This window comes from Phodopus roborovskii, unplaced genomic scaffold, assembly GCF_943737965.1.
Source record: "Phodopus roborovskii unplaced genomic scaffold, PHOROB, whole genome shotgun sequence".
Lineage (NCBI taxonomy): Eukaryota > Metazoa > Chordata > Mammalia > Rodentia > Cricetidae > Phodopus > Phodopus roborovskii.
Window position 1 is genome coordinate 26,672,975 of NW_026126540.1, and position 24,501 is coordinate 26,697,475.

The window sequence follows — 24,501 nt, forward strand, 5'->3', positions numbered from 1 at the left end:
GGGCTGCGCCCGCCCGCCCTCACCCACCCACCGCGCGCCGCCGGCCCTCGCCCCCCGCCCCCCCCCGGCGTCCCCGGTGCCGGGCGTGAGTCCGGAAGTGGCCACGACCCAGGCTGGACGCCGCGCGAGTCAACCCGTGTCAAGCCGCGTAAGCTCCCGGGCTGACAGCTGGGAGGCAGCTGGCGCAGGCGGCGCCCCTCGACGATGTCCCCTCCTCCCGCGTCGACCCGCCAGAATTGAGTCCTCGCCCACTCCCGGGACCGCATCCACCTCCTTAAGGTAAAAACTTTGTTCTCGAGCTGTCTTCTTCACCTCCTCCCGCAGCTCTCCTTTCCCTCTCCGGCTGGGGGGAGCTGACACCTGATTCCCAGTCTGTGGTCTCCATCTCGGTCGCTTATAGGATCCCTGCAAAGTCTCTCCCTCTCCTGGGGAGCAAGTATTGCAGTGTTAGAGTTATTCTAGAGAAAATCTCAAAGTATTGTTTCCGTGAAGGTTTGCCTTCAGCTGAGGAGACTGGGTGAGACCAGAAAAGGACTTCAGGGGAGAAGGGTCCTGAGAATGGGTGATGTCTTCTTGAAGCTGAGTATGTACCTATTTAATATGCAGCTTCCACTGTGTAGTAATTTCTGCTGCTGACTAGGACGGGGCCTGGGGTTCTAACCCCCTCACCTGCCCCCACAGGTACTTTCCCACCCCTGGGCCTTGCAAGGTGGAGCCTTCCCTTGCATCCTCTCCCTGCCCATCCCACTTTCTGTGAGACCCCATTCCCCTCCAGTGGTTTCTTGTAACTCCTTTCTTTGGTCAGCTAGCTTTCCCAACCCCCACTTAATTATTGATCATTTCTAACCTTGAGCAGAAAATGAGCCTCACTTCTTCTCTTTAAGCTTTTAAAAATTTCCCAGGCGAGGCCTCTGTTTCAATACTCAATACTCACCCTAAGTGCCATGGGAGAGAGAGGAACAAAAAACAGATAAATTTTGCTAGTGTGATTCTAAATTAATAAAATATAAATTACCTGCAGCTAGCACAAATTACATTTGATCAGGAGAATGACCGATTTGGGTGACAAAACTTGGGTTGTTTTCAGTAACTTTGATGTTTCCCCATAGCCCAGGAAACCTTGAACTAGATGCCCTCCTGCCTCAGTCCCCCAGTGGCAGGGATTGGCAAACCCGAGATGCCACCAGCTAATGTCATTCCTGTCCCCCCCGGGTTTCTCCCAGCCCCGAGACCTGAAGGTTTATAAGAAGCAGGTGAAGGAGAAGCTAAGACAAAGCACAGCGTTCAGGTCAGGCATGTCACAAACCACTTAAAACTCACTTGGGAAACTTGAGGCGAGAAGATTACCAAAAGCTTGAGGCTAGCCTGGGCAACCAGAACTCACCTGTCTCTGTCCCCCAAGTGCTGGAATCAAGGGTGTGTGCAAGCATGCACAATGACACCTATCTCAAATGTCATTTAAAAGAAAAAAAGACAAGATTCCTAATAGACTTAACTCCTCCCTGTTTTTCTTTTTCTTCAGCTAGGGAGCTGGGGATGGAACCAGGGCCTTGCACGTACGTGTTAAAGCATGTGACCTGCTACTAGGCTATACCCCCAGGACTTCCCCATTTTTTTATCTCCAATAATGAGTAGGGAAGGGAGTGAGGAGACTGAAGAGAGACTGTGGCTTTTTGTCTCTATCTGTAGCCTCATCTGTGTGTCACTTGATGCTTAGTGCTGATAGCAGCAAGTAAAAAGGTCCAGTATTCAAAGATACTCCTGCCTCAGCCCCCTTAGTAGTGAAATTAAAGGCCTTTGTCACTATACACAACTAGTGGGTGGATCATATATATATTATTTACAGATATAATATGTGAGCATACATAATATATCTTGCAAACATGTTATATATGAGCATTGTGTGTGTGTGTGTTTTCTGTGTTCTGTAGTACTTTCTCATTGGGACTGCCAACATGCACATGATGACATGGAGACTTATTATTAATTATAAAAGCTCAGTCTTAGTTTAGGTGTGTTTCTAACTACTTTTTAAATCTATGTTCTCCCACAAGGCTTGTTACCTCATCTCCATACTGCTCATCCTGCTTCCTCTGCCTGTGACTGGCAACTCTGCCTTTCTTCTACCCAGAGTCCTCTCTCAGCCTGTGAGTCCCACCTATCCCCTCCTGCCTAGTTATTGTCCATTCAGCTCTTTATTAAACCAATCACAGCAATACCTTCACACAGTGTACAAATAGCCCACAGCAGCTTCCCTTTATGTATGTATACCACATATTCTTGGTTCCCTCAGAAGCCAGAAAAGGATACCAAATCCCCTGCCACTTGAGTTATCGATCCTTGTAAACCCCTCTGTGGGTGCTGGGAATTGAACCTTGATTGTCTAGAATAATAGTATATACCCTTAACCACCGAGCAATCTCTCCAACCCGAGGGTATTTTAAATGTAAGTCAATAATCAGCAGTTTCCTGTTTTATATAAATATCCGAGCGAGAGGATCTCTCTGGGCGCAGGTGCTGCTGGAAACAAATAGGAACTGAAGAGTTGTTTTGCCAACTCTAGATGGAGAGAGCAATCTACTGGAAGGAAAGGTGGTGTTGAGATGGACAGTGGTGGCGCACGCCTTTAGTCCCAGCACTCAGGAGGCAGAGGCAGGTGAATCTCTGTGAGTTCGAGGCCAGCCTGGTCTACAGAGCTAGTAACAGGACAGCTAGGACTGTCACATAGAGAAACCCTGTCTCAAAACAAAACAAAAAATATTCTAAGGTGGTAGGATCAGAGCCTGTGCCTTGGGCATTCCTAATAAGCTAGGTTTGGCCTCTTGTCCTCAATAAGCCTATTAAAAGAGCTGAATTAATAGTGAAGAGTAGGGCTCAACTGGTAAAGGCTCTTGCTGCCCAATAACCTGGGTTTGATCCCAGGTCCCTCATGGTGGAATAGAGAACAAATTTTTGAAAGTTTCCTTCTGGCCACCGAGTGTGTACATACACACACACTAAATAAATGTAATAAAATAATAATAGTAATGAAAAGCAGAAAAAACAACAGCAACTACAGAGATGTATTCAATGTGACCACATTATTAGGTCTAGCAACAAAGTGATTTGGGTACACGCCTAAGTCCATCTACAGAGCCCTAAATCAAGGGTACAGTTTAAGTAGAGCCACAGTTGTACATAGCTAAACAGTCTCGGTAGGTCACTGTGTGCTCCTGCCTTATCCTTATCTTGCAAGGTTGTTGGACACATGTTAGAAGTCTGTGAAATCTCTTTTCCTGGATACAAGTTCCTGTCTGTCTGTCTGGCTGCAAGCATCAGTGTTTTCTCCTCCCAGCTTGACATTCCTGGGGGAAATTTCAATTCCTTGGGTCCATTGTTTCAGTGATGTAACAGACAATGAGATGGAGCACAAAGCATCTCTTTACAACAGTGTTTCTCAACCTGTGAGTCACGACCCCTTGGGGACGGAGTCACATAACCTTTTCAGAGATATCGCCTAACACCATAGGGAAGCACATGTATTTGCCTTATGATCCACAGCAGTAGCAAAATTATAGTCATGAAGTAGCATCAAAAATAACCCTGTGGTTGGAGGTCTCTACTACATGATGAACTATTCTAAAGGTCGCTGGTGTAGAATGTTTTCAGTCTTTTCAGGGATGCCCAGGTTACAGAGTTGCTTATCTAACTCGACAAGCTCTGTGACCTACATTTCCCTTTACTACAGGAAACCCCTCCCTAGCCTTTTAGCTGTACTTGGTTTGGGATTGTGTAAGGTTCTACCACGTCTTCCGAGAGCTGGGCATGATGGTGCACGCCTCTGATATCAGCACATGGGTAACTGACATAGGAACCTCCCTGAAAATTCTAGGAAATAGCCTAGCGTGGTGGTACACACTTTTTTTGTTTGTTTTGTTTTTGTTTTCCCGAGACAGGTAGTACACTCTTTTAATCCCAGCACTGAGTCAGGTGGATCTGAATTTGGGGCCAGCCTGGTCCACATACATAATTCTAGGCCAGCCAAGGCTGCATAGTAAGACCTTGTCTCAAAACTAAATAAATGCAGTCATTTGAGGAACAGGATTTTTTTCTACCTTATCATCTTGGCACATAATTTAGGAGCATGGTGTTAATCTTTTTGCACCTTCATCCCCAAATCATATGATTACTCTCTGGTCCCTGGAGTGATCAGAGAAAAGGTATCCCCAAGGACACGAACAGCCTACATGCTTAGAGTGTTCTGGGAAGGGTCAAGGTTTGTTATCTGTAACTGACACAGGGTGCCTTTAACAAGGCAGGCTAAGCATCACGTAGTAACCGTAAGGATTGTTTTTGTTTATTGTTTTGTTTGTTTGTTGGAGAAGCTAGAGATCAAACCCAGAGTTTCACACATGCTTGGGAAACACTATGCCACTAACCTACTTTAGGATAGTTTTAACATTTTTCTCTCCAGCCCTCTTCCTTCTGTGTTTGGGCGTTGCGCTTACCTTTCAAGTATCTTATTCTGTTTTGTGTGTGGGTGTTTTGCCTGTGTGTCTGTGCCAAAGAGGGCAGTAGGTCCCCCGGAAGTGAAGTCACAGATGGTTGTGAGGGTCATGTGGCTGCTGGGAATTGAACCTGGTCCTCTAGAAGATCAGCCAGTGCTCTGAGGCATCTCTTCAAACCCCTCTGACCTTTCTTTATTCCCTATCATTTTCTGTTTCAGGGAAGCCAGTTCCACCCAGTGTCTTCCATCCCTGCCCTGGCAATCCCATCTGCTCACAGCAAGCTGGAGGGAGAATGAGCCGAAGCCTTCTGTTTTCACACGCTGAGAACAGCTGAAGCTGGAGCCAGAGTGGCCTTCAGCACTGCTCACTTCCAGACTTTTCTTGTCCCTTTGCTCTGTAACTCAATGACCTTCTTATTGTCCAGGTCTCTCTTCTGCCTATCAGAGTTATCTAGGCAAGGTCCCTGAGGTCAAGGGACACCTTCATCCCCCTCACCAACCTAACCTCACTATGGAACCACCTCAGGCAGAGCCCCCAGCACCCAGTGAGGCCAGCAGTGCAGAAGCTGTTGAATCTGAAAACCATGAGGCTCTGTCCAGACCAGAAAAACACCCACAGGACAACCCTCAGGACGAGGGTGTTGTAGGGCCTGATGAGGCAGCTGGACAACAGGAGCGAGGAGACCAGGCTTTGCCACCAGCCCAGGATGCGGACAATCTTGAGTGTCCTCCTCCTGAAGCTAGCTCAAGTCCATGCGGAACATCACCTGAAGTAGAGACAAGAGAGCCGTGTTCTAAGCCACAGGAACTTCCCCAGTCCCCCAGGACCCAACAGCCTGATCTGGATCTCTACTGTGTCAAGTGGATCCCCTGGAAGGGAGAACGGACCCCCATTATCACCCAGAGTACCAATGGCCCTTGTCCTCTCCTGGCCATCATGAACATCCTCTTTCTTCAGTGGAAGGTAAGACCAGAGAGCTCAGCCCGTGAGCTGTGAGGCACTGGACGATTAAGATGTCCACAGATTTGCCTCTCAGATGTGCTTGGTTTATTCACACCACCCTTCCTTACAATGCCATGCGATGTAACGGTTACTGCAGTCTCACACGGCATCTAACCAAGTGGGGGATGGTTGGTTGGGCAGATAATGGTGCAGGGTTCCACTGGGGACTCCTCTCCAGTAAGAGCACTTTGGGAGCTTTTTTCAAGCTTGTACATTGGACGTGAGGTGGGTCCTCCCACATCTGTGGGAGGCCAGGAGGGTGGCTTTGTTGGCGGTCCCAGGAGGTCCTTAAGAGCACTGGCCAGGCCAGCAGCTAGCACTGATAGGTGGGCATATGTGAACTGGGCATTGTTACCGAAAACTTGAGGGACTCTGAAGCCAGACTTTTTGGGAGATGCGAGGCAAGGTCTTACACTATAAGCCAGGCTGGCCTCACCCCCTCATGTTTCAGCCTCCTGAATACTGGAACTGCAGTCATGAGCCCCCATGCCTAGTTTGGACCCTTCTCTCTCTATGTGTCCCTCCTTCGCTGCTAGAGGTAAATGCTCCCTTACCACCCTTCTCCCTTCAGGTGAAGCTGCCCCCTCAGAAGGAAATGATCACATCAGATGAGCTCATGACACATCTTGGTAGGTGACTCACTGGGGGAGATGCTCATTGGAGCTGGGATATGGCATTGAGGGTAAGGAAGAGCCTGTGTCTTTTCTGTAAAGTTGTAGAGTAAAGAGCAAAGATCAAGGTATCAGGATCTTGGAGTTATAGCACCAATTCTGCCTGAAGTTGCTACCTCACCCCTGGTGCTGGGGATCAAACATAAGCCTTGATTGCACTGCGTAAGCACTCTACCACCAAACAGTAGCCCTGGCCTCTGTCCCTAGCTTTCAGTTGGGTGGGTCTTTCACCTCTATAAACCTATTTATTCCTCTGAGACATTAAAGTTCTGGATTAGAGTTTGAAAATCCATGATCTTGAGACATTTCCCCCATTCTCCAGAAGAGGAAGAAGCTGAGCTTCTGGGACAACTGGCAGGGTAGGATAGGCTGATACATTTCCTGTCTTACAGGAAACTGCCTCCTATCCATCAAGCCCCAGGAGAAGTCTGAGGGCCTTCAACTTAACTTTCAGCAGGTGAGGCAAGAGGGCAGTGGACATAGGGTCTGCAGACTTGCAAGAGAACCCTGAACCTATTGAAAAGCCTTTGCGGGTGATTCCTTAACCTTGGTGTCTTCTCCCTGGGGAATGGCATCTCTCTGTCCTGAAAAAAAGAAATTAGGTAAAGAGGGATCCAGGCAGCCCAGCATAGTATTGCATGCCTTTAATCCCAGCACTTAGGAGGCAGAGGAAGGCGGATCTCTGTGAGTTCAAGGCCAGCCTGGTCTACATAAGACAACCAGGCTATATAGTGAGACCTTGTCTTGGGGGGAAAATAGAGGGGATTGAAATAAATGGGCTGTAAGAAAGCCAGCAATGGAAAGAGGATTTCTGATTTGTGTCTGGAGTGGGGGGTGAGAAGTAGGAAGGCTAGACTAGCCATCCTTGTCTTTTCTCCCACCAGAATGTGGATGATGCAATGACAGTGCTCCCTAAACTGGCCACAGGTCTGGATGTCAATGTGCGATTCACAGGCGTCTCTGACTTTGAGTACACACCCGAATGCAGCATCTTTGACTTGCTGGGCATACCTTTGTACCATGGCTGGCTTGTTGATCCACAGGTGAGGACAGGAGGTCCTGTGAATCTCCACTAGCTCAAGCTTGCCTGAATGAGGGGAAAAAAAAAAAAAAAAAAAAAAAAAGGCAGGGGCATCTAGGGAGGGGTGTGATTAGTTTGATTAGTTTGAGGAGTAGTAAGACTTAGAGCCTGAACTGATGCAGGGCTCCTTGCATTGTAATATTGTTGGGTGGAGTCTCATCCCAATACAGGGAAACCATACACAAATAAGATCAGGTCTTTGAACATCAGAAGTTCAGGAATCTTTGATCATAGAGTCGCAGTCCAATGGGCTTGGTGCATTTCCTTCCTTTAAAAAAACATCAGTTTGTTTTTGCCCCACCCCATCCTTCTCCCCAGAGTCCCGAAGCTGTGAGTGCTGTTGGGAAACTGAGTTACAACCAGCTGGTAGAGAAAATCATCACCTGTAAACACTCCGGTGACCCCAACCTCGTGACAGAAGGTGACGGTGATGCTCTCTTTCCTTGTGATCTCATGTGAAGGGAAGGGCGGCTGAGTAGTCTTAGTATTGTTTTTTAATACAGAGAGGTGACTTTTTTCCTTTTTTCCTGATACAGGGGCTCATGTTGTTCATGCTGGCCTCGAAATCACCACATAGCCCTTCTGAGAGCTCAAATCACAGCTGTACACTTGTATTGAGTGATTGAGTGAATACAGTCAGGCTTTAGGAAGGGGTTTTATCACAACCCTGAGGACTGGGGCCAATAAGATCTCTCATAGCTCAGGGTGGCTTTGTAGCTGAGGGTGGTTTTGAACCTCTGATCCTCCTGCCTCCAGCCCCTGAGTACCAGGATCACAAGCATTATCAAGCTTCAACTTGTATGTGTATGCCATGCTGGGAATCAAACCTGGGGCCTTGTACATGCTAAGCATAGAATCTAAATCTGAAGCCTTACCCCAGGGTGGGGGTCGGGCTTTTCAGAATGGGGCTCTGGAGGCTTCTGGGGCTTTTTGGACAAACCTTGTTTTGTTTGCGTTGGGGCCAAGCTGGGGGTTGTGGGGTTTTAGTTGTCTTGGCACAGGGTCTCTATGTAGCTAACCCTTGGCTAACCTGGAATTGCTGTGTGGAGCATGCTGCCCTCAGACTCACAGACATCAGCCTAGCCTACCTCTGCCTCCCCAGGAGACCAGAGGGGTGAGCCACCACACCCAAGGCTGCAGTGGGGATCTTTACATGCTTGCCAAAACATCTAAGATTGAGAGTACCCCCAGCCCTTACTTGTTTTGCATTTTCCTATCATGGGTTTGGATTTAATCCAAGGTTCACCAGCTTTATGCCTCTGGCAGGCTTGATTGCAGAGCAGTTCCTGGAGACCACTGCGGCTCAGCTGACCTACCATGGCCTGTGTGAGCTTACAGCCACTGCTAAGGAAGATGAACTCAGTGTCTTTTTTCGAAACAACCACTTTAGCACGATGACTAAGCACAAGGTGATGGGGCTTTGGAGGAGGGGAGCAGGAACAGTGTCATTTCCCTGTGTCAGGCAGGATAGAGTGGGTTAAGCCTCGGTAACAGATAACCCCCCAAAATCCTTGTGGTTTACCACAAGTGTCTGTTTCTAATTCATGATGTATGTCCAGTGCCAACTGGCTGCATCCTGCCTCAGTCCGTCCTCACTGTGGGACTCAGGTTGATAAAAAGAAATCTATATATGTAGGAATATGTGCAAGAAGAGAGAACGATACAGTGCGCTCCTTCTCAGTGCTGCCCGGGAACGACACTGGCCAGAGCAGGCCATGAGGAGTAAGCCTGCTGCCAAGGGACAGAAACGGGACAGTGGCGCTTTAGACTTAGAAGCCGCAGCTCTCTAGGAATTGAGTAGGAGAGGCTGGTCCTGTCCTGCTTCCCTACCTGCACCTAGACTCTCATTATACAGCCCTGGCTGGCCTGGGACTCTGAGGTCTGCTGGGATTAAAGGTGTGCACCTAGCCTTTCCTTGAACTTCTCATCTTCCTGCCTCTACCTCCTGGGGGAGGGGGGGGTGGCTAAGATTGTAGTCACGTGTCATCACGCCCAGTTTTTCCGGCTCTCAAAAGGGTTTATCTCTAGAGACATCAGCAAACAGAGAAGCAGAGGAAAGAGGGGAGGAAACTGGATTTGGTGTGCTACTATACCCCGAGGATTCCTTAACCAGGAGTGTTACAGAACACTCACCTACATTCCGGCGTCCTTCCCTGGTTCCCAAAGCCACACATACTTAAGAAATTTCCAGTCAGCACTGATTCAGAGGGTCTCTTGACTGCCCTTGGCTGTAAACTGCCTCTGTATCACCTGTCCCATCAATTTTCAGTCTTTTCGGCTTGTGGGAGGGAGGGGTATGTAAGGGGATATATGCTGAGGACCAAATCCAGGGAACTTGGACTTGCCAGGCTACCGAGAGACAAGTGCACTAGCCCTGAATGTCTTTTTCTTGCAGAGTCACTTATACCTACTGGTCACTGACCAGGGCTTTCTACAGGAGGAGCAGGTGGTGTGGGAGAGCCTACATAATGTGGATGGCGACAGTTGCTTTTGCGACTCTGACTTCCACCTGAGTCATTCCCTAGGCAAAAGCCATGGAGCAGAGGGTGCGGGTGGCTCTCCCGAGAAGCAGCTGCAGGTGGACCAGGTGTGTGGGGCCCTTCAGAATCCATTGGCACCTGAGCTGTTTCCTAGAAGTGACCTGCATGCATTTTATTGGCTGAAGGCTGCCCCACAGCCACACCTCTTCATGTTACCTTAGGTCATGGCCTTGTTTGGGGTGTATTTCCTGGCACCACAGATAATAGACTTGACTGTGTTTGACTAGAGGGAGGAGAATTTAAAGGAAACATGCTTTAGAAATTTAGCCTGAATCTGCATCCTTTGGTCTTAGCCCATCTTGTGACTTTTTTCTCTCTAGGACTATCTTATTGCCTTGTCCCTGCAGCAGCAACAGCCACAAGGCATGCTGGGCCTTAGCGACCTGGAACTGGCCCAGCAACTTCAACAAGAAGAATATCAACAGCAGCAAGCAGTTCAACCTGTGCCAACAAGGGCCCCTTCGCCCCAGGTGAGCCTGCCTCTCTAGGTAGGCAGGGGTGTATTGGCTTTGCTTGGTGCAGGATGCATATGGTTTCAGGTCTCTGCAAGTTTTCCCTCATAAACCCTTCTGAGCTACTTGACCCCTGATGTCTTTGACCTCTACCAAGGTTATCGAATAACTAGCTGCTAAATCCCACACAGGGGAGAGGAGCCACATCTGGACGCCCAGCTGGAGAGCGGAGACAGAGGTCGAAGCTTGAGTCAGACTGTGTTCTGCTCTAACTCTGCCCCACCCATCGTTGACCCACCCCTTCTTTCAGAGGCAGGATCCCCCACCTCAACCCCTGAGGCATACAGGGTAACTTATGTGCCGCTGGGGGTCAGAGCAGGCAACAGATGCCAAGGTCAAACTTGGTTCGGTCCTTGCCTTTCTGTGTTGCTGTCTTCTCTTCGAGCCAGGGCCACATGGGATGTGGGGCTGGATAGTCTCTGGTTCCCAACTCCCAACGACTATACCCACCCAGGCTGATAGCTGAGAAACATAACTGGAATGAATGTCTGTGTCCCTGCCTGCCAGGTTGCCCCTGGCTACCGCACAGGCCCATCTCGGTTTGTTTTAGGGTTTGATTTGGGTTTCTATCTTTATTATTTGTAATGCCTTCCTAGGGGGCTGGAAATAAAAACTTCTTTACTGAGATTTGTTGTTTTCCTACCCTGGGGCAGTGGGGTTAAATATTTGACCCAGTTGAAGAATGTGACCGGGAAAGGCAGGGAGAAGTTGCCTGTCATTTCTCACAGAGCCAGCAGGGGGAACCCAAACGTCGCCTCTTCCCTGGTTTTGGTAGATGTTTTGTGAGAAGTACTGTTCTCAACTCTAGTTGGAGGTGAGTTTCTAAATCCCTGCATGGACAGATGAACTAGGGGAATGTTACTGAGATTTCCAAGACTAGGAGTTCATGGAGACGGCCCTTAGATGGCCCTTTGCTAGTTCTGATGCCCTGGTGTGTGTCCTTAATTGTCTTGCCTGAGACTTCCTGGGGAGAATAATGAAATTAGTAGGGAGGCGCCAGGGTGGGGGCCTGTTGATAAGTGGTAAAGTGACTGCTGGGGCAAAACCAGGGCTCCTGTTGAATGGCTAAGTACACTTCAAAGATGCCGCCATCTCCAAGCCTCTTCTTGGCCCATGTCCTGATCCAACCAAATTAACCCAGAAACAAAAAGACAGTGAATTTGCCAAAAGGTTCAACTACCATGGAGATGTCATAGCCATGGTATGGATTGATGAGTGGGACAGACATTATCAAGGACATCTTAATACTCCTCCCCAAAATGGAGGTAGAAGACATCACTTTGAGATGAGGGAAATATAAGGATAGCAAAGAAATTTAGAGCAAAGAAGTTAGGATATATGCTGTTCCTTTGGGAGTCTCCCATGTGTTCAACCAAATATGGGAATCTCAGATTCTTGGATATCATGTCAGGGTGTGGCTGGAAGGTCTTAAATGTCTTCAGCTCTGCACAGGGCCAGTAGGGCTGAGTGACAATCCCCTCTCACTGCATCCTGCAGGTGAGGGAATCAGTGTTAGTTAGAAAAACTCATTTCCACCACCATGGTCCAAGCATTCTAACAGCTCATCATCAAGGAAAGTCTCCTCTCTGTTGCCAAGTCCCACGCTCAACCAAAGGAAACGTTAGGGGTGGGGAGAGCTAGGATGTCAGGGCTCCAGATGAAGAAATAGCCAAGTTTAGTCTGGTAATAGTGGTGCATTCAGCACTCAGGAAGCAGAGGCAAGTGGGTTTGTAATTTTGAGGCACTCTGGTCTATAGAGTGAGTTCTAGGACAGCCAGGGCCACACAGAGAAACCCTGTCTTGAGAGAGAAAGAGTTTCACCTGCAGGGAAGAATACAAAGATTTCCCAAATTTCTTCTTGAACTCAGCCCGAATGCTCAGAAGATCGGTCTCGCTTCGGGAGATAAGGATCCGCATCAGCACTTGGAAATTGGGCTCAGTTTCCTGTTAAAGGAATAGAGCCGGGAGTGTGTGGCAGGTACTTAGGGGATATTCTCATTGAGGGCAGGGGGAGAATGGCATGGTGGGGGGGTGGGAAGCAGAGGCAAGGTAGAATTAAGGGGAAGCAATAATTTCAGAGCCAGAGTCACTGTCTGTACTCACAAAAAGACAACAAATAAATGTTTTGTTTTTTGTTTTTTCTGGGGAATCAAACCCAGGGCCTTGAGCTTGCTACTTATCACTGAGCTACATCCCCGATCTCAGCTGGCCTTAAATTCAGGGTGCTGGGACTAGGGTACTAGCCATCGTGCCCAGCCCATGTGTGTGTCTGTGTGAGTGTATTCCACGCATATGCAGATGCCTGTGAAGGTCAGAAGAGGGTCTTACATCCCCTGGAGCAGTTTCAAACTGCTAGACATGTGTGGCAGGAACCAAACCTGAATCCTCTGGAAGACCAAGAAATTCTTAACCACCAAGCCATCTCTCCAGCTGCATGGTTGTGTTTTTGAGACAGTGTCTGGTGTACCCTAGACTGACCTTAGACTCACAGAGATCCACTTGCCTCTCTGCCTCTGGACTGTTTGGATTTAAGGTGTGGACCACCATGCTTGAGAAGCCCTGAACTATTGATCCTCTTGTTTCTACTTCTCAGGTTCTGGGACTACAAGTGTATGCCTCTGGTTAGTTTTTCAAAACAGGGTTTGTCTGTGTAATAGCCCTAGCTGTCCTGGCTAGCTCTGTAGACCAGGATGGCCTCGAACTCACAGAGATCTGCTGGAGATGAAAGGTGAGCACCACTACCACCCGGCTGCAAGTATATGTCTCTTGACTCTACTGACTCCGCAGAATCCCGGTACACTAAGATGTGTGTTTGTTCCTTTTTATGTGTGTGCTCATAGGCTAAGCAAGTGTTTTGCCACCGAGCCACTCCTAACACACAGATTTGTTTTTATCTCAGGAACTCAGACAGATAACCACAGGTCTTCAAATGAATCCTGGTGTTGACTCATTATAATGAACCAGGCTTTCTCAGTTAAGTATAATAATCTGTTGTCAAGATGGAAATCTCTGGATGATTGAACAAGGGCGTGTATATAGATTGTCCTGTGAATAGTCATCAGTTGAGCATGATGCTGAAGGCTTCTCTGTCTACCAAGATGTGATAACTCCACCTTTTATATATTACACTTCCTTTTTTATTTTTATCTTTTGTTTTTTTCAGCACAGGGTTTCTCTGTGTAGCCTTAGCTATCCTGGCACTTGGTCTGTATACCAGGCTGGCCTTGAATTCACAGGTCTGACAGCCTCTGCCTTCCCAGTGGATTAAAGACATGTGCCACCACTGCCTGGCTATTACACTTCCTTTAAACATGCACATATATTCTCAGAGTAGACATAGTTCTTCTAGCAGAATTACTAGATTCTGTTGGTTAATTACTCAAACCAAAGTGATCACTTTGTAGATCAATTATATACCGGGCACTTTTTGTTTTTCTTTTTTGAAACAGGATCTCACAATGTAGCCCAGGCTGTCTTGGAACTTTCTATATAGACCCAGCTGGTATCAAACAGAGATCTGCTTGCTTCTGCCTGTGTGTGCTAGGATTAAAGGAGTGCACCAACATGCTCACCAGACATCGTTTATAGTGGTGCAAAGACAGCTGTTAGGGGCTGGAGAGATGGCTCAGTGGTAAAGAGCACTGGCTGCTCTTCCAAAGGACCTGGGTTCAATTCCCAGCAACCACATGACAGCTCATAACTGTCTGTTCCAGGGGATCTGACACCTTCACACCAATATGCATAAAAATAAAGTTAAATACAATACATAAAAAGTCTGAAATAAAAAGAAAAATAAGATAAAACTAAAAAAAGAGAAGATGACAGTTGTGGCCTTGGACATATGCAGCAAGGGTTGTACCATCAAGCTCTCTCTGAAGCTTGAGGATAAATAGCAGGAATGAAATCCAGCCAAGGTGGCCAGGCATGATGGGACACGCCTTTAATCCCACTCAGTACTTGGGGAAGGCAGTGTTAGAGGCTAGCCTGATCTATATAGTTTTAGGAACGCCAGGGCAACACAGAGAAACCTTGTCCTGAAAAACCAAGTAAATGAATAAATCTAGCCAATGTGGAGAAAGGTCTGTGGGGCTCGGGGCATTTACCATGTCTTTCATCTAATTGAACAAGGACAGTGCATAGTTGTGAGGGCTAATTCAAATGTAAGTAATACGCTGGACACAGCTCCAAAGGACAGGAAGGCCTGGCTGACCTGGGCCTTACACAATGCCCTCCTACTTCTGCCTCCTGAGTCTTGGGATTAAGGTTTTCACCACCATGCCCACCTATTATTCTTTATACAGCACTGGTTCTCAACCTGTGGGTTGTGACCACTTTGGGGGTCTATGGACCCTTTCATAGGGGTCAAATATCAAATACTCTGCATATCAGATATTTACATGATGATTCATAATAGTAGCAAAATTATAGTTATGAAGTAGCAATGAAATAATTTTATGGTTGGAGTCACTGTGACGTGAGGCACTGTATTAAAGGGGAACAGCATTGGGGAGGGTGAGAACCACTGTGACAGTTACCTCCTTTCTCTCAGACAAATACTGGACAAAGCAAGCTCTTCTTTTGGTACATAGACATTAAGGCAAACAAACTTTAGTGCTTCGTGGGTAACTAACTTAGTTCTAAGCAGAGCTCACTACCCATGACAAGACAATCTGTAAACACAGGGAAGATGGCAGCTTGTAGGTTCCACATAGGTTCCACCAGGCTTGCATCTAAAGAGTGTGCTTTGCAGCTAAAGAGGAAGCAGTGTGCCTCTTACCTGAAGGGCTTGGTGAAGTTTGTCAGCAAAGTATAGTGCTGTGTTTCTCATTATGGACACTAGAAGCAAAAACAAACAAAATAAAAAGGGTTAGAGAGCCAAGTCTAGAGCTACAGCTTCCCATCCCAGTAAAACCCCTCCACACATCCTGAGTAGGTACCTACCTAGGCTGAGCAGAGCCTGCTGAGCATCTCCATGGAAACGGTTCTGGACAGCATCCTCTAATTCTTGCCCAGTGCATCTCCGATACTGATCAAATACTTTTGGTATGTATAGGGAGTGGTTAGAAAGGTAAGTTGGTGTGTGGGGCTGTTAGCACAGGGAAGAGGGCCCTCTCCACCCCTGGCTGCCACACTCATCAGTAGAGCAAGCTGGGTGGGGATAAGGAAGCTTGGGTACCTCGGATGAGGTGTTCAGGACTTCGTTGTGTAAAGATCCGGACCCATTGACCTGCCATACTGGATCCTCTGGTCTGCTGGAGTGCCTAGGGAAGAGGAAGGGATCAGTGAGGAGTGGGGTAGCATTGTTTGGAGCCTGGAAGCCTTGGTTCTAATGTCCCCAAAAATCTGTGGTGAAGGGAACTGGACTGAGGGTGAAAAGGGATAATTTATTCTGTGCACTTGGGAGGTGGAGGCAGGCCAATCTCTAAGTTGGAGGTCAGCCTGGTCTACATAATGAGCCATACAGACCCTGACTCAAATAATAATAGTAATAATAAAAAGGCAGGATTAAGAAGGATTAAGAAAGGGGCTCTACTCAACTGCTCCCACAAGGAGCTAATCCCTAAGATAAGGTCTTGGGAGTGTTGCTTGATCCAGTGCCCACAGGAGGAGAATTTGCCAGCAGATGTCGTTATATTCTGAGAACTCAGGAGGCAAAGGCAAAGAAGGCAGGAGCAGGTCTCCAGCACAGATGGGTGTACGGGATCTGGGCCCTAAGATATGGTCCAGGAGGGAGTCTGTACCAACTGCATGGCTATGCACACTGAAGTCCTCACCTGCACATCTTGCTCTTCCAAGTTGTAGTCAATGACTCCAGAATATCTCTCACGGCCCCCCTAAGAGGAGACACTGTTCTTAGGGGGTTCCATGGAGGGGCAGAGTTTTGTCCAGACCCTGGTCTCTCTCAAGCTCTCCCTTGTCACAAGACAACAAAACTCCCTACTCTGGTCGGTCCCCAACCTGAGGAGCACAACTCCCTTCCCTGGCAGGCCAAGCCTCACCTTGCTTAAGGTGAGAAGCAGGTCCTGCAAGATGCCATTGGTCTCAGTCCTGATATCTTCCTCAGCCTCCACCTGGAAATCTGGGGCAGGAGCAGGGGCCTTTTGACTCCTTCTGAATTTTCCCGAGGTAGATAGCTTTAGGACTTACCAAGTGCTTGACCAACTGGACCCTAAGAGTCTTCTTTCTTTTTTCCCTCAAAGATTTATGTTTTTATTTATGTGTATTGGGGGGGGGGAGGTGCCCAAGGAGGCTAGAGGACAATAGGTATCAGATCCCCTGGAGCTGGAGTTGTGAGCCATCCAATGTGCATGCTGGATCTGAACTCAGGTCTTCCTTATGCTCTTAGCTGCTGAGCTGTCTCCCCAGCCCCCTAATCATCCATCTATCTCCTATGCAGAGAAGCTTGATGGTTGATGGTCCCCAGGATGGGTGCCATCATGGTCACCCTGAAAATGTTCCTAAGCAGCAAGTAGTGAAAATTACTTCATCTCCAGAACTTCCCACTGGGAATTCCATCCATTGTTAGACAACCAGCAGTAACTAGAGTTAGGGAATCCCTGATTATGAAGCAAGATGGTTAGGGCCTAGCCCTGTATCCCATATTCAAGAGGTGATGGATGAGGTAGGGTGTGAAGCAGAGAGAGCAGGCGTGGGAGAGACAGAAGAGTCTGGACTAAAGCACTTGTCTAGCATGTGCTGAAACCCTGGGTTCAATCTCAAGTGCAGAAAGAAAGGCAGGGGTGTGGGGGAGAAGGGAGAGAGGAAGAGAGAAACCAAAACATGTCAGCCATGGAGGCTGCAAGCCAAGCACTTGGGGGCTGTCTTGAGGATCATGAATTCCAAGTATTCGTCTACATGAAACTATAATGTCTCAGGAGAAGGGGTAAAAGGAAGATGAAAACAGAATCAAGAGAAGATGAAAGGAGGAGGGAGAGGGTGAAGAACACAGACCGGCATTAGGCATCTAATGAGAACTGAAGGAAAAGAGGTACACGTGGTCACGAGGACATGCCTGTGGCAAGGTGAGGGTGGGAAAGGCTGCTCACAAATTAGTAGGTGAGGCAGGGTCTGATAGGGGACAGCATGACTTAAAAAAAGGTTACCACCTGTCCCCCAGGCAGCAGCGAGACCTGGGAAGGTAACAAGGGGCCCTTTGGGACTGTTACAGTGCCTAATGTCATTACTGCGAAATTTGCCCTGGGGCGCCAGACTATGTTAATCATTGTTTCTCTTCCCTTAATGATTGCATACAGCTCTATCCCCTGGGGAGACTGAGGCACTGGCAGTAGTGGGGGGGAGGGCAGAGTCTGGGAGCAGAGACCTTAAGGAGATAGAATTTGGTCAGTCAGGGTTCCCAATCTTCAAGGACTATAAGAGAGGAGAGGATTGTCCCGATGCCTTCATACATTCTTACCATGCTTATATACTGCCAGGCACTCCTGCAGTCTGGGCGCTGCTCGGGTGGCAAGGATTTCCAAGGCCACGTCCTCAGCAGAACCTGAGGCCTACAAGAAATTGTGAAGCCACTTGACACTGGGCCATATCATTAGCCCAGCATGATGGCCCACAGAGGGCTGGAGGGGAGGCACAAGACCTTTCTCCATCTATCGGTCACAATGGGGTATAGAAATCTCTAGGTCCACTGTCTGGAGAGGTCTAGGCCAGTTAACTGTCCTTCCTCTCAGTTGGTATCCTTTTCCCCCAGACAGCACAGCAGTTGTCCTCTCCTGGTACCTTCAAGGCTGTCCTCAATTCCTGGGCATCGAATTGGGCTGCAGGCTGTAGGAGAGCCACCACAATTTTCTCCAGGTTGCCAGAGAGTGCTGCCTGTAAGGACTTCAGTAGATCCTGCAGTAGGTCCCAGACAGGCAGGCAGACAGACATAGGTCAAGGGAGGCCCTAAATCATGGGAAACTTTGGCTGACTTTTATCCCAGGCCTGGCTACCAAGTCCCTGATTAGCCAGGAAGGAGGGGCTGGCCATGGCTAGGCCTCAAGTCCTCGAGGGAGACTGCCCTGTGCACAGCTCCTGGAAAGTCATCGGTCCCACCTGTTTGGTTCGCTCTTGGAAGGCTCGAGAAATGAGCTGTCTTTGCTCTCTGCTCCGATTGGTCAGTACATCCACAATGGCGCTGTGGGTCACACCTGAAGCAAGACAAACCTGGGCTGCAACCAGGGAATTCACAGCCGTGAATAATTCCTGACTCCCCCAGGAAGAGACCTAAGTGTAGGGAAGGGAAGACCCATTCAGAGGGCCCCGAGGTTAAGAACACGTTCTGTTTTCTCAGAGGGCCTGAGTCCAGGGTCAGGTGACTCATAAGCACCTGTAACTCCAGCTCCAGGGAATCCAGTATCTTCTGGCCTCCATGGGCACTGCACTCACATATGCAGATGTTGGGGGATATTTGATAATGCTGTGAACCCCAAGTTAGCATTTTCATTAAATAAAATTAACCTTGGGTCAGGAGGCTGAGTTAGTAACGGAAAGTAATCACAGAGCAGCAGAGGGACAGGAAGTAGCAGGCAGGGATTTAGGTGTTGTTTTGGTGGAAAGGAAGGACAGGCTTTTTGGGAGATGCCAGCAAGGGAGAGAAGATTAGCTAGTTGCTACTCAACCTCTCTGAGCTAGCAAGTTTTCACCCCAGCCTTTGAATCTCAAGTTTTATTTATAAATAGAATGATAAGGATTTAGTTAAAGCTGCCTTTAGCAGCAGTGACAGAGCTGCTGCAGGAACGGAAGGGAGGGAGGGAGGGAGGGAGGGAGGGAGGGAGGGAGGGAGGGAGGGAGGGAGGGAGGGAGGGAGGGAGGAATTCCCACCAGGCTGGAGCCTGAGCAGCCAGAACACTGCCAGAACGGGAGGCCACTAACCGGATTGCAACTGCTGGCTGAGATATCAGTAAAGTGCAGCCACTGTGCCAAAGACAAAACAACATGTGTCCATACACACACTGGCTTAAATAATGACTGCACAGATGGCTCATCAGTCAGCACTGGCTGCTCTTACAGAGGAACCCCAGTGCAATTCCCAGTGCCCACAGCTGTCTGTAACTCCAGTTCTATGGGATCTAACACCTTCATACAGACATACATGCAGGCAAAACACCAATAAAATAAAATAAAATTGGGAAGAAAATGTATTGCATGAGACACTGGATGTGATAAATCACGCCTGTAATCCCAGCACCAGGGAGATAGAGGAAGGAGAATCTGGAGTTCAGTCATGTTGAGGGACAGAGTGAGTTTGATTCTAGCCTGGGTTATGGAAGGAAGGAAGGAAGGAAGGCATATAGAGCCAGGAGGTGGTGGCACATTCCTTTTATCCTAATGCTTGGGAGGTAAAGGTAGATGGATCTCCATGAGTTTGAAGCAAATTCCAGGACAGATAGGACTATACACAGAAACCCTGTCTTGAAACAAACAAACAAAAAGGAAGGAAATAAATAAATATGACTCAAATCCTCATTCAGACAAAAGTCGCCTAGTATAGTGGTTTCAAAAAGGAAAGAAAAACAAAACATAAAGGAAATAAAATTTTTTAAATAAAAAGTTTTTTTTTGGGGTGGGACACATTAATTTGGCTTAGAACCCCGAATATTCTGTTATGAGCTATGTGACGTTGGGCAAGCCTCATAATCTCTCTGAGCCCCAGTTTCCTCCTGTGCAGAATGGAAATAATAAGCCTGACCTCACAAGGTGTTGTGAGACTGGGTATGACACACCATCACAGAACTTGACATGCTAGAATCAAATAGCTCACCGATACTCCCAGAACATCCTTAACTCTACCTTCCTTGCTCCTTAGAAAGATTTTTTTAAAGCCATGTGGTGGTGGCTCATACCTTTAATCTAAGCACTCATGAGACAGAGGCAGGCAGTTCTGTGAGTTTGAGGCTAGCCTGGTCTACAGACTGAGTTCCAGGACAGACAGACAGACAGACAGAGAAACTCTGTTTTGCAAAAAAAAAAAAAAAATTAAACACTTATTTAATAAGTGTGTAGTGGTGGAGAGTAGAACATCAGCTGTTCTTCCAGGGAACCCTAGTTCAATTCCCAGCACCCACATGGTGATTCACAAACCTCTGAAAGTACAGTTCCAGGGGCTCTCACCCCCTCTTTTGGCTTCCATGGACACCAGGCTTGCTTGTGGTGCACAGACATATATACAGGCTAAATGCCCATATATATAAAATAAAATAAATAATATTTTTTTAAAGAGCGAAAAAGAAAGGCAGATAGACCTGTAACGGGGCATGATGGCTCTTGCCTGTAATTCCATCCTTTGGGGAACTGCTGTAGGGGATTTCTGCAAATCTGAAGCCAGTTTGAGATAGAGTGAGGCCCTGTCAGGTGTGGTGGTGCACACCCTGGATCCTAGCACTTGAGAAGCAGAGGCAGGTGGGTCTGAGTTGGAGGCTAGCCTGGTCTCCACAGCGAGTTCCAGGCTAGCTAGTGTTACAAACAAGAGACCCTATCTCAAAATAAAGTAAAATAAAAATCATATCAAGAAGGAAAGGTAGACCCTCAACACCCAGGGCAGGGGCTTACCTTGGCCTGTAATGGCCTTCAGCAGCTTCTGTACATCTTTGTCCACACTGAAGCTCAAGAAAGTCCTGAGGGTGCCCAGGGTCCCCCAGGCTGCAGTCTGCAAGAGCATGAGAGTGTGGCGTCAGAAGGAGGGAGCCTGCCTCCTCCTACTTCTGTTTTGTTCATTTATTGTGTGTGCATGGGAGGTCAGAGGACAGTCCAAGGGACTGCGTTGTCTGCTCCCAGATGGGTTCTAAGGACAAACTCGGGTCACCAAGGCTTTCACCCAGCAGAGTTCTCTCCAATGCCATTTCCACTTTCCTCTTGAGTGGACGAATTGAAATTTATTGTTGGGGCTGGTGATGTGGCTCAGTGGCAGGGCACTAACTGGGCAGGTGGAAGGCAAGCCCAATCACCAGCCCTACTGAATAAATCAATGTTTCTGTCCCAACAGCCTGTACCTTGTTGGCAAGGCCCAGGGAGCTGAGGATCTCCTGGGTCAGGGATGCTCCCAAGGTTCCCCTGCTCACAGACATGGTTCTGCTGGCTTCCCTGTGGGAGGAAACAGAGGTTAGCTGAGGGGAGTGTCCCATTTCGGCCTGTTGATGGCCTCTAATCTGCAGCCTGGACTCTCTCAACCCATCCCTTTCCTTTGGTGCAGAAAATAAATGAATGAATGATAGACTATCAAACTTCTTTGCAGGTGTGAGAATGGAAGATGAGGGCAATAAGAAGGAAGAGACTACCTTCTCTGTTCTGGCCTTTCTTTTGCAAGCCAGATTTGGCTGGGGAGACTGTGGGAGCCAGCATCCACCAATGGATTCCCTCCACCCAAGGCCCCTGAACCCTGGTCTGAGATGATGCCCCCTTCTGAGGCTCAGATCCCTGCCTTCCCCGGCCTGGATTCTCAGGCAGCTGAGGTGATGGGCAGGGTGGGAGACAGCTCCTTATCACCCCTCCTCCTGCAACCCTGCCTATAGCAAGGCTTCCTGCCTATCTGCCCCCCCCAGGAGTCTCAGATGGGGTCTCTAGATCACCAGGTGTAACCTGTATGTGTCCTTGTAGGAACATGGGTACCTGGATTGACTAGACTCTCCCAGCATGATGCTGGGAAAAAGAATAATCTACTCCTCCCTCAGTCGGTAAATTCTCCCTCCCCCAGATAAGGGCTCGGTTGCAGGACTTACCCCAAAGGTGCTAAGGTGAGGTGGGTGTTGAGGCCTGGTGGTTTGCCTGTGTAGGCACCAGCTCCTGTGTAGCCTGGTGGTGGAGAGGAGGAGTGAGGAGCCCAGGCTGAACAGCCAGTCAGATGACCTCTCTTGCAGACCAGTCCAGCTGTCTCTGACTCGGCCCCTCCCAGACGTGGGAGAGGACCAGGCTGTACAGGGTCTACAAGCAAACACCTCCCTGCCTAGCATCTCTCCTCCCAGGACCTGGCCCTTAACCCACGCAAGCGAACTCCGCTCAGCCTCTCAACTCAGCCGAGGAGGACACAGGAGGCTTTGTGTGTTGCTTTCCCTGCGGGGCCAGGTTGGGACCACGGAAACCTAGTCTCTTGAGTCTTGCTTCTGACTTGGCTCTACCACAGGCTCCAGCTCCCTGGGGGTAAAGGGGGGAGGCGGTAAGGGGAATGTAGGTCAGGCAGACTCCAGGCTGATTTCAAGGTTGATAGAGAAAAACCTGTTGGGACACATACCATTAGGGCACCCCAGCCTGCTCCCCACAGGGGGTCCCAGCCCTGAAGTTTCTGTGATTATGCCTTAGGAAAGCCAGCCAGAATGGGTGGGGAGGCAAGGCGATTGTTTATATTTGTGGGGAAGGAAGGGCGCACAGGTAATCAGGGGTGAGGGCAGAGTCAGAGTCAAGAAAGAAAAATGCAGAGGGTGTTCCCTGCAGACCGGCACCGTGGGAGCACCTTGCTCCCAAAGGCAGCCAGCAGATGGAGGAGGATCCCAGGGCCCGGATTTCTCGGTCTCCTGCCGCTGCCTTTTAGCTGCCAGTGATGCAATCCCGACAGCTGAGCCCGAGGAGGCTGTCAGCACACAGCCTCAGGACCGAGCAGCAGGTGCTCAGTCCCTGGGAGCCTAAACAGTTGCTTAAACCGCGGGGCTGGCCCCTGAAGGCTCAGGGAGACATCTTTTTCCTGCTTCTAGTCCTCTACCACTCTCCAAACCCAGGAATGGCCCTCTGCGATCTCCCAGAACCCCCGAAGGGGAGAGTTACAGCATACAGCCACTGCTATCCAACACGGGGAAATAAGCTTGGGGATACTGGTAATGAAATTCCACGATGGCAATCATATTCTGATTTTCTTCCTCATTAAAGTGGAAAACATACTCCAGCTTTAGAATCAGAGCATGATCAATCTCTAATTTTTGTTTTATTTACTTACTTGTTTCGAAACACGGTCTCTCTATATAGTCTGGGCCGCCCTGGAATTCACTATGTAGACCAGCCTGGCCTTGCCTTTGCCTCCTGAGTGCTGGGATTAAAGGCATAGCACCATGCCCAACAATGTCTAATTTTTTTCTTTCTGAGCAGTGGTGGTCCACACCTTTAATCCCAGCACTCAGGAGGCAGAGGCAGATGGATTTCTGTGGTTTCAAGGCCAGCCTGATCTACAAAGTGAGTTCCAGGACAACCAAGGCTACACAAAGAAACCCTGTCTCACACAACAACAACAACAATAACAACAACACACACACACACACAAAGAAAATAATTTTTTGTTTTTTGAGGTAGGGTTTCTCTGTGTAGCCTTGGTTGTCCTGGAACTCACTTTGTAGACCAGGTGGCTTCAAATTCATGGAGATCCACCTGCTCTGCCTCCTGAGTGCTGGGATTAAAAGTGTGCACCACCATGCTTGGATCCTTAAATTTTTCTTCTTTGTGCATGTGTAAATACATGTGACAGCATGTGTACATACATGTGACAGCATGTGTAGAGGTGAAAGGAAAACTCATGGGAGTCAATCCACTCCTTCTAGGACATGAGTTCCAAGGATGTTAGTTCCAAGGTCTGGCCTGTAGGACAGTGCCCTTACTGAGCTCTCTTGCTTGCCTTTTTTGTTTTTGCGTGTTTGTTTGTGGGAAAGAACCAGGATTTGTTCTATAGCTCAGGCTAGCCTGGAACTCACAATGAAGCGCAAGCTGGCTTTGAGCTCTCAAGTCTCTTGTCTTAGCTTTAAGTGCTGAGGTTTACAGATGTGAGCCATCACCCCCAGTCTGTCACTTGTTATATTCTGTAATGTTAGCTAAATGGAAAGGGTGGGAGACACTGTAGGGCAGAAGAGAGGAGCGGCTGGGAGGAATAAATGAGACAATGTGTATGACAGCATGAGGCAGTGTGAAAATCACCTTGCGAATTAGGGGTGTTAGATTAAATAAATAAAAACATACAACCCCAGGCTAAACTAGTTCAGATAAATAATGAATATAAATTGACTATTTGTTGGTGTAAGTATGGCCCAAATATTTAATGTGATTATTTATTCTAATCTTATACTTATTTATTGTTTATAGTTACACTTATTTATTGTTTGCCTGAAATTCTACTCTAGGGGATAGCCTGTGCTCTACCTGACACCTCCCAAATAGGGCTTAATCTCTGTATTACGGTTAAAACTGAGCCAAAGTCAGAACTCTGACTTCCTGCATGGTGCTGGACAGGTGTCTGATGGTCCT

General features: G+C 48.3%; 2 protein-coding genes across 2 annotated transcripts; one reads left to right on the top strand and one right to left on the bottom strand.

Annotated features, from left to right (window-relative positions):
• Window positions 1-54: 54 nt before the first annotated feature.
• Window positions 55-10,920, top strand: Mindy1 (MINDY lysine 48 deubiquitinase 1). Its single transcript, XM_051199324.1, has 10 exons — window positions 55-279; window positions 4,706-5,450; window positions 6,061-6,118; window positions 6,553-6,617; window positions 7,045-7,203; window positions 7,560-7,662; window positions 8,508-8,650; window positions 9,637-9,828; window positions 10,102-10,251; window positions 10,425-10,920. The coding sequence occupies exons 2-10, from the start codon at window positions 4,998-5,000 to the stop codon at window positions 10,503-10,505; spliced, it is 1,404 nt and encodes a 467-aa protein (XP_051055281.1). The 5' UTR covers window positions 55-279; window positions 4,706-4,997; the 3' UTR covers window positions 10,506-10,920.
• A 696-nt stretch (window positions 10,921-11,616) lies between these two features.
• On the bottom strand, window positions 11,617-21,680 carry Anxa9 (annexin A9). The gene is made up of 13 exons (XM_051199127.1): window positions 21,564-21,680; window positions 21,279-21,369; window positions 20,839-20,935; window positions 18,343-18,437; window positions 18,028-18,141; window positions 17,708-17,798; window positions 16,293-16,372; window positions 16,068-16,127; window positions 15,470-15,554; window positions 15,235-15,330; window positions 15,071-15,129; window positions 12,115-12,237; window positions 11,617-11,784 (listed from the first exon to the last, which is right to left on the bottom strand). Exons 2-13 carry the CDS (start codon window positions 21,351-21,353, stop codon window positions 11,722-11,724), a joined length of 1,038 nt encoding a protein of 345 aa, XP_051055084.1. The 5' UTR covers window positions 21,354-21,369; window positions 21,564-21,680; the 3' UTR covers window positions 11,617-11,721.
• Between the last annotated feature and the right edge of the window lie 2,821 nt (window positions 21,681-24,501).

Excerpts from the sequence above, each read along its gene's own strand:
- Mindy1 (XM_051199324.1), top strand. The coding sequence starts at position 4,998 with ATGGAACCACCTCAGGCAGAGCCCCCAGCACCCAGTGAGGCCAGCAGT. Across the intron at positions 6,119-6,552 it reads TGAGCTCATGACACATCTTG|GAAACTGCCTCCTATCCATC; the intron begins GTAGGTGACTCA and ends CCTGTCTTACAG. Across the intron at positions 7,663-8,507 it reads CCCCAACCTCGTGACAGAAG|GCTTGATTGCAGAGCAGTTC; the intron begins GTGACGGTGATG and ends TGCCTCTGGCAG.
- Anxa9 (XM_051199127.1), bottom strand. The coding sequence starts at position 21,353 with ATGTCTGTGAGCAGGGGAACCTTGGGAGCATCCCTGACCCAGGAGATC. Across the intron at positions 18,438-20,838 it reads GAAGGCCATTACAGGCCAAG|GTGTGACCCACAGCGCCATT; the intron begins GTAAGCCCCTGC and ends GTCTTGCTTCAG. Across the intron at positions 15,130-15,234 it reads GCAGGCTCTGCTCAGCCTAG|TGTCCATAATGAGAAACACA; the intron begins GTAGGTACCTAC and ends TTTTGCTTCTAG.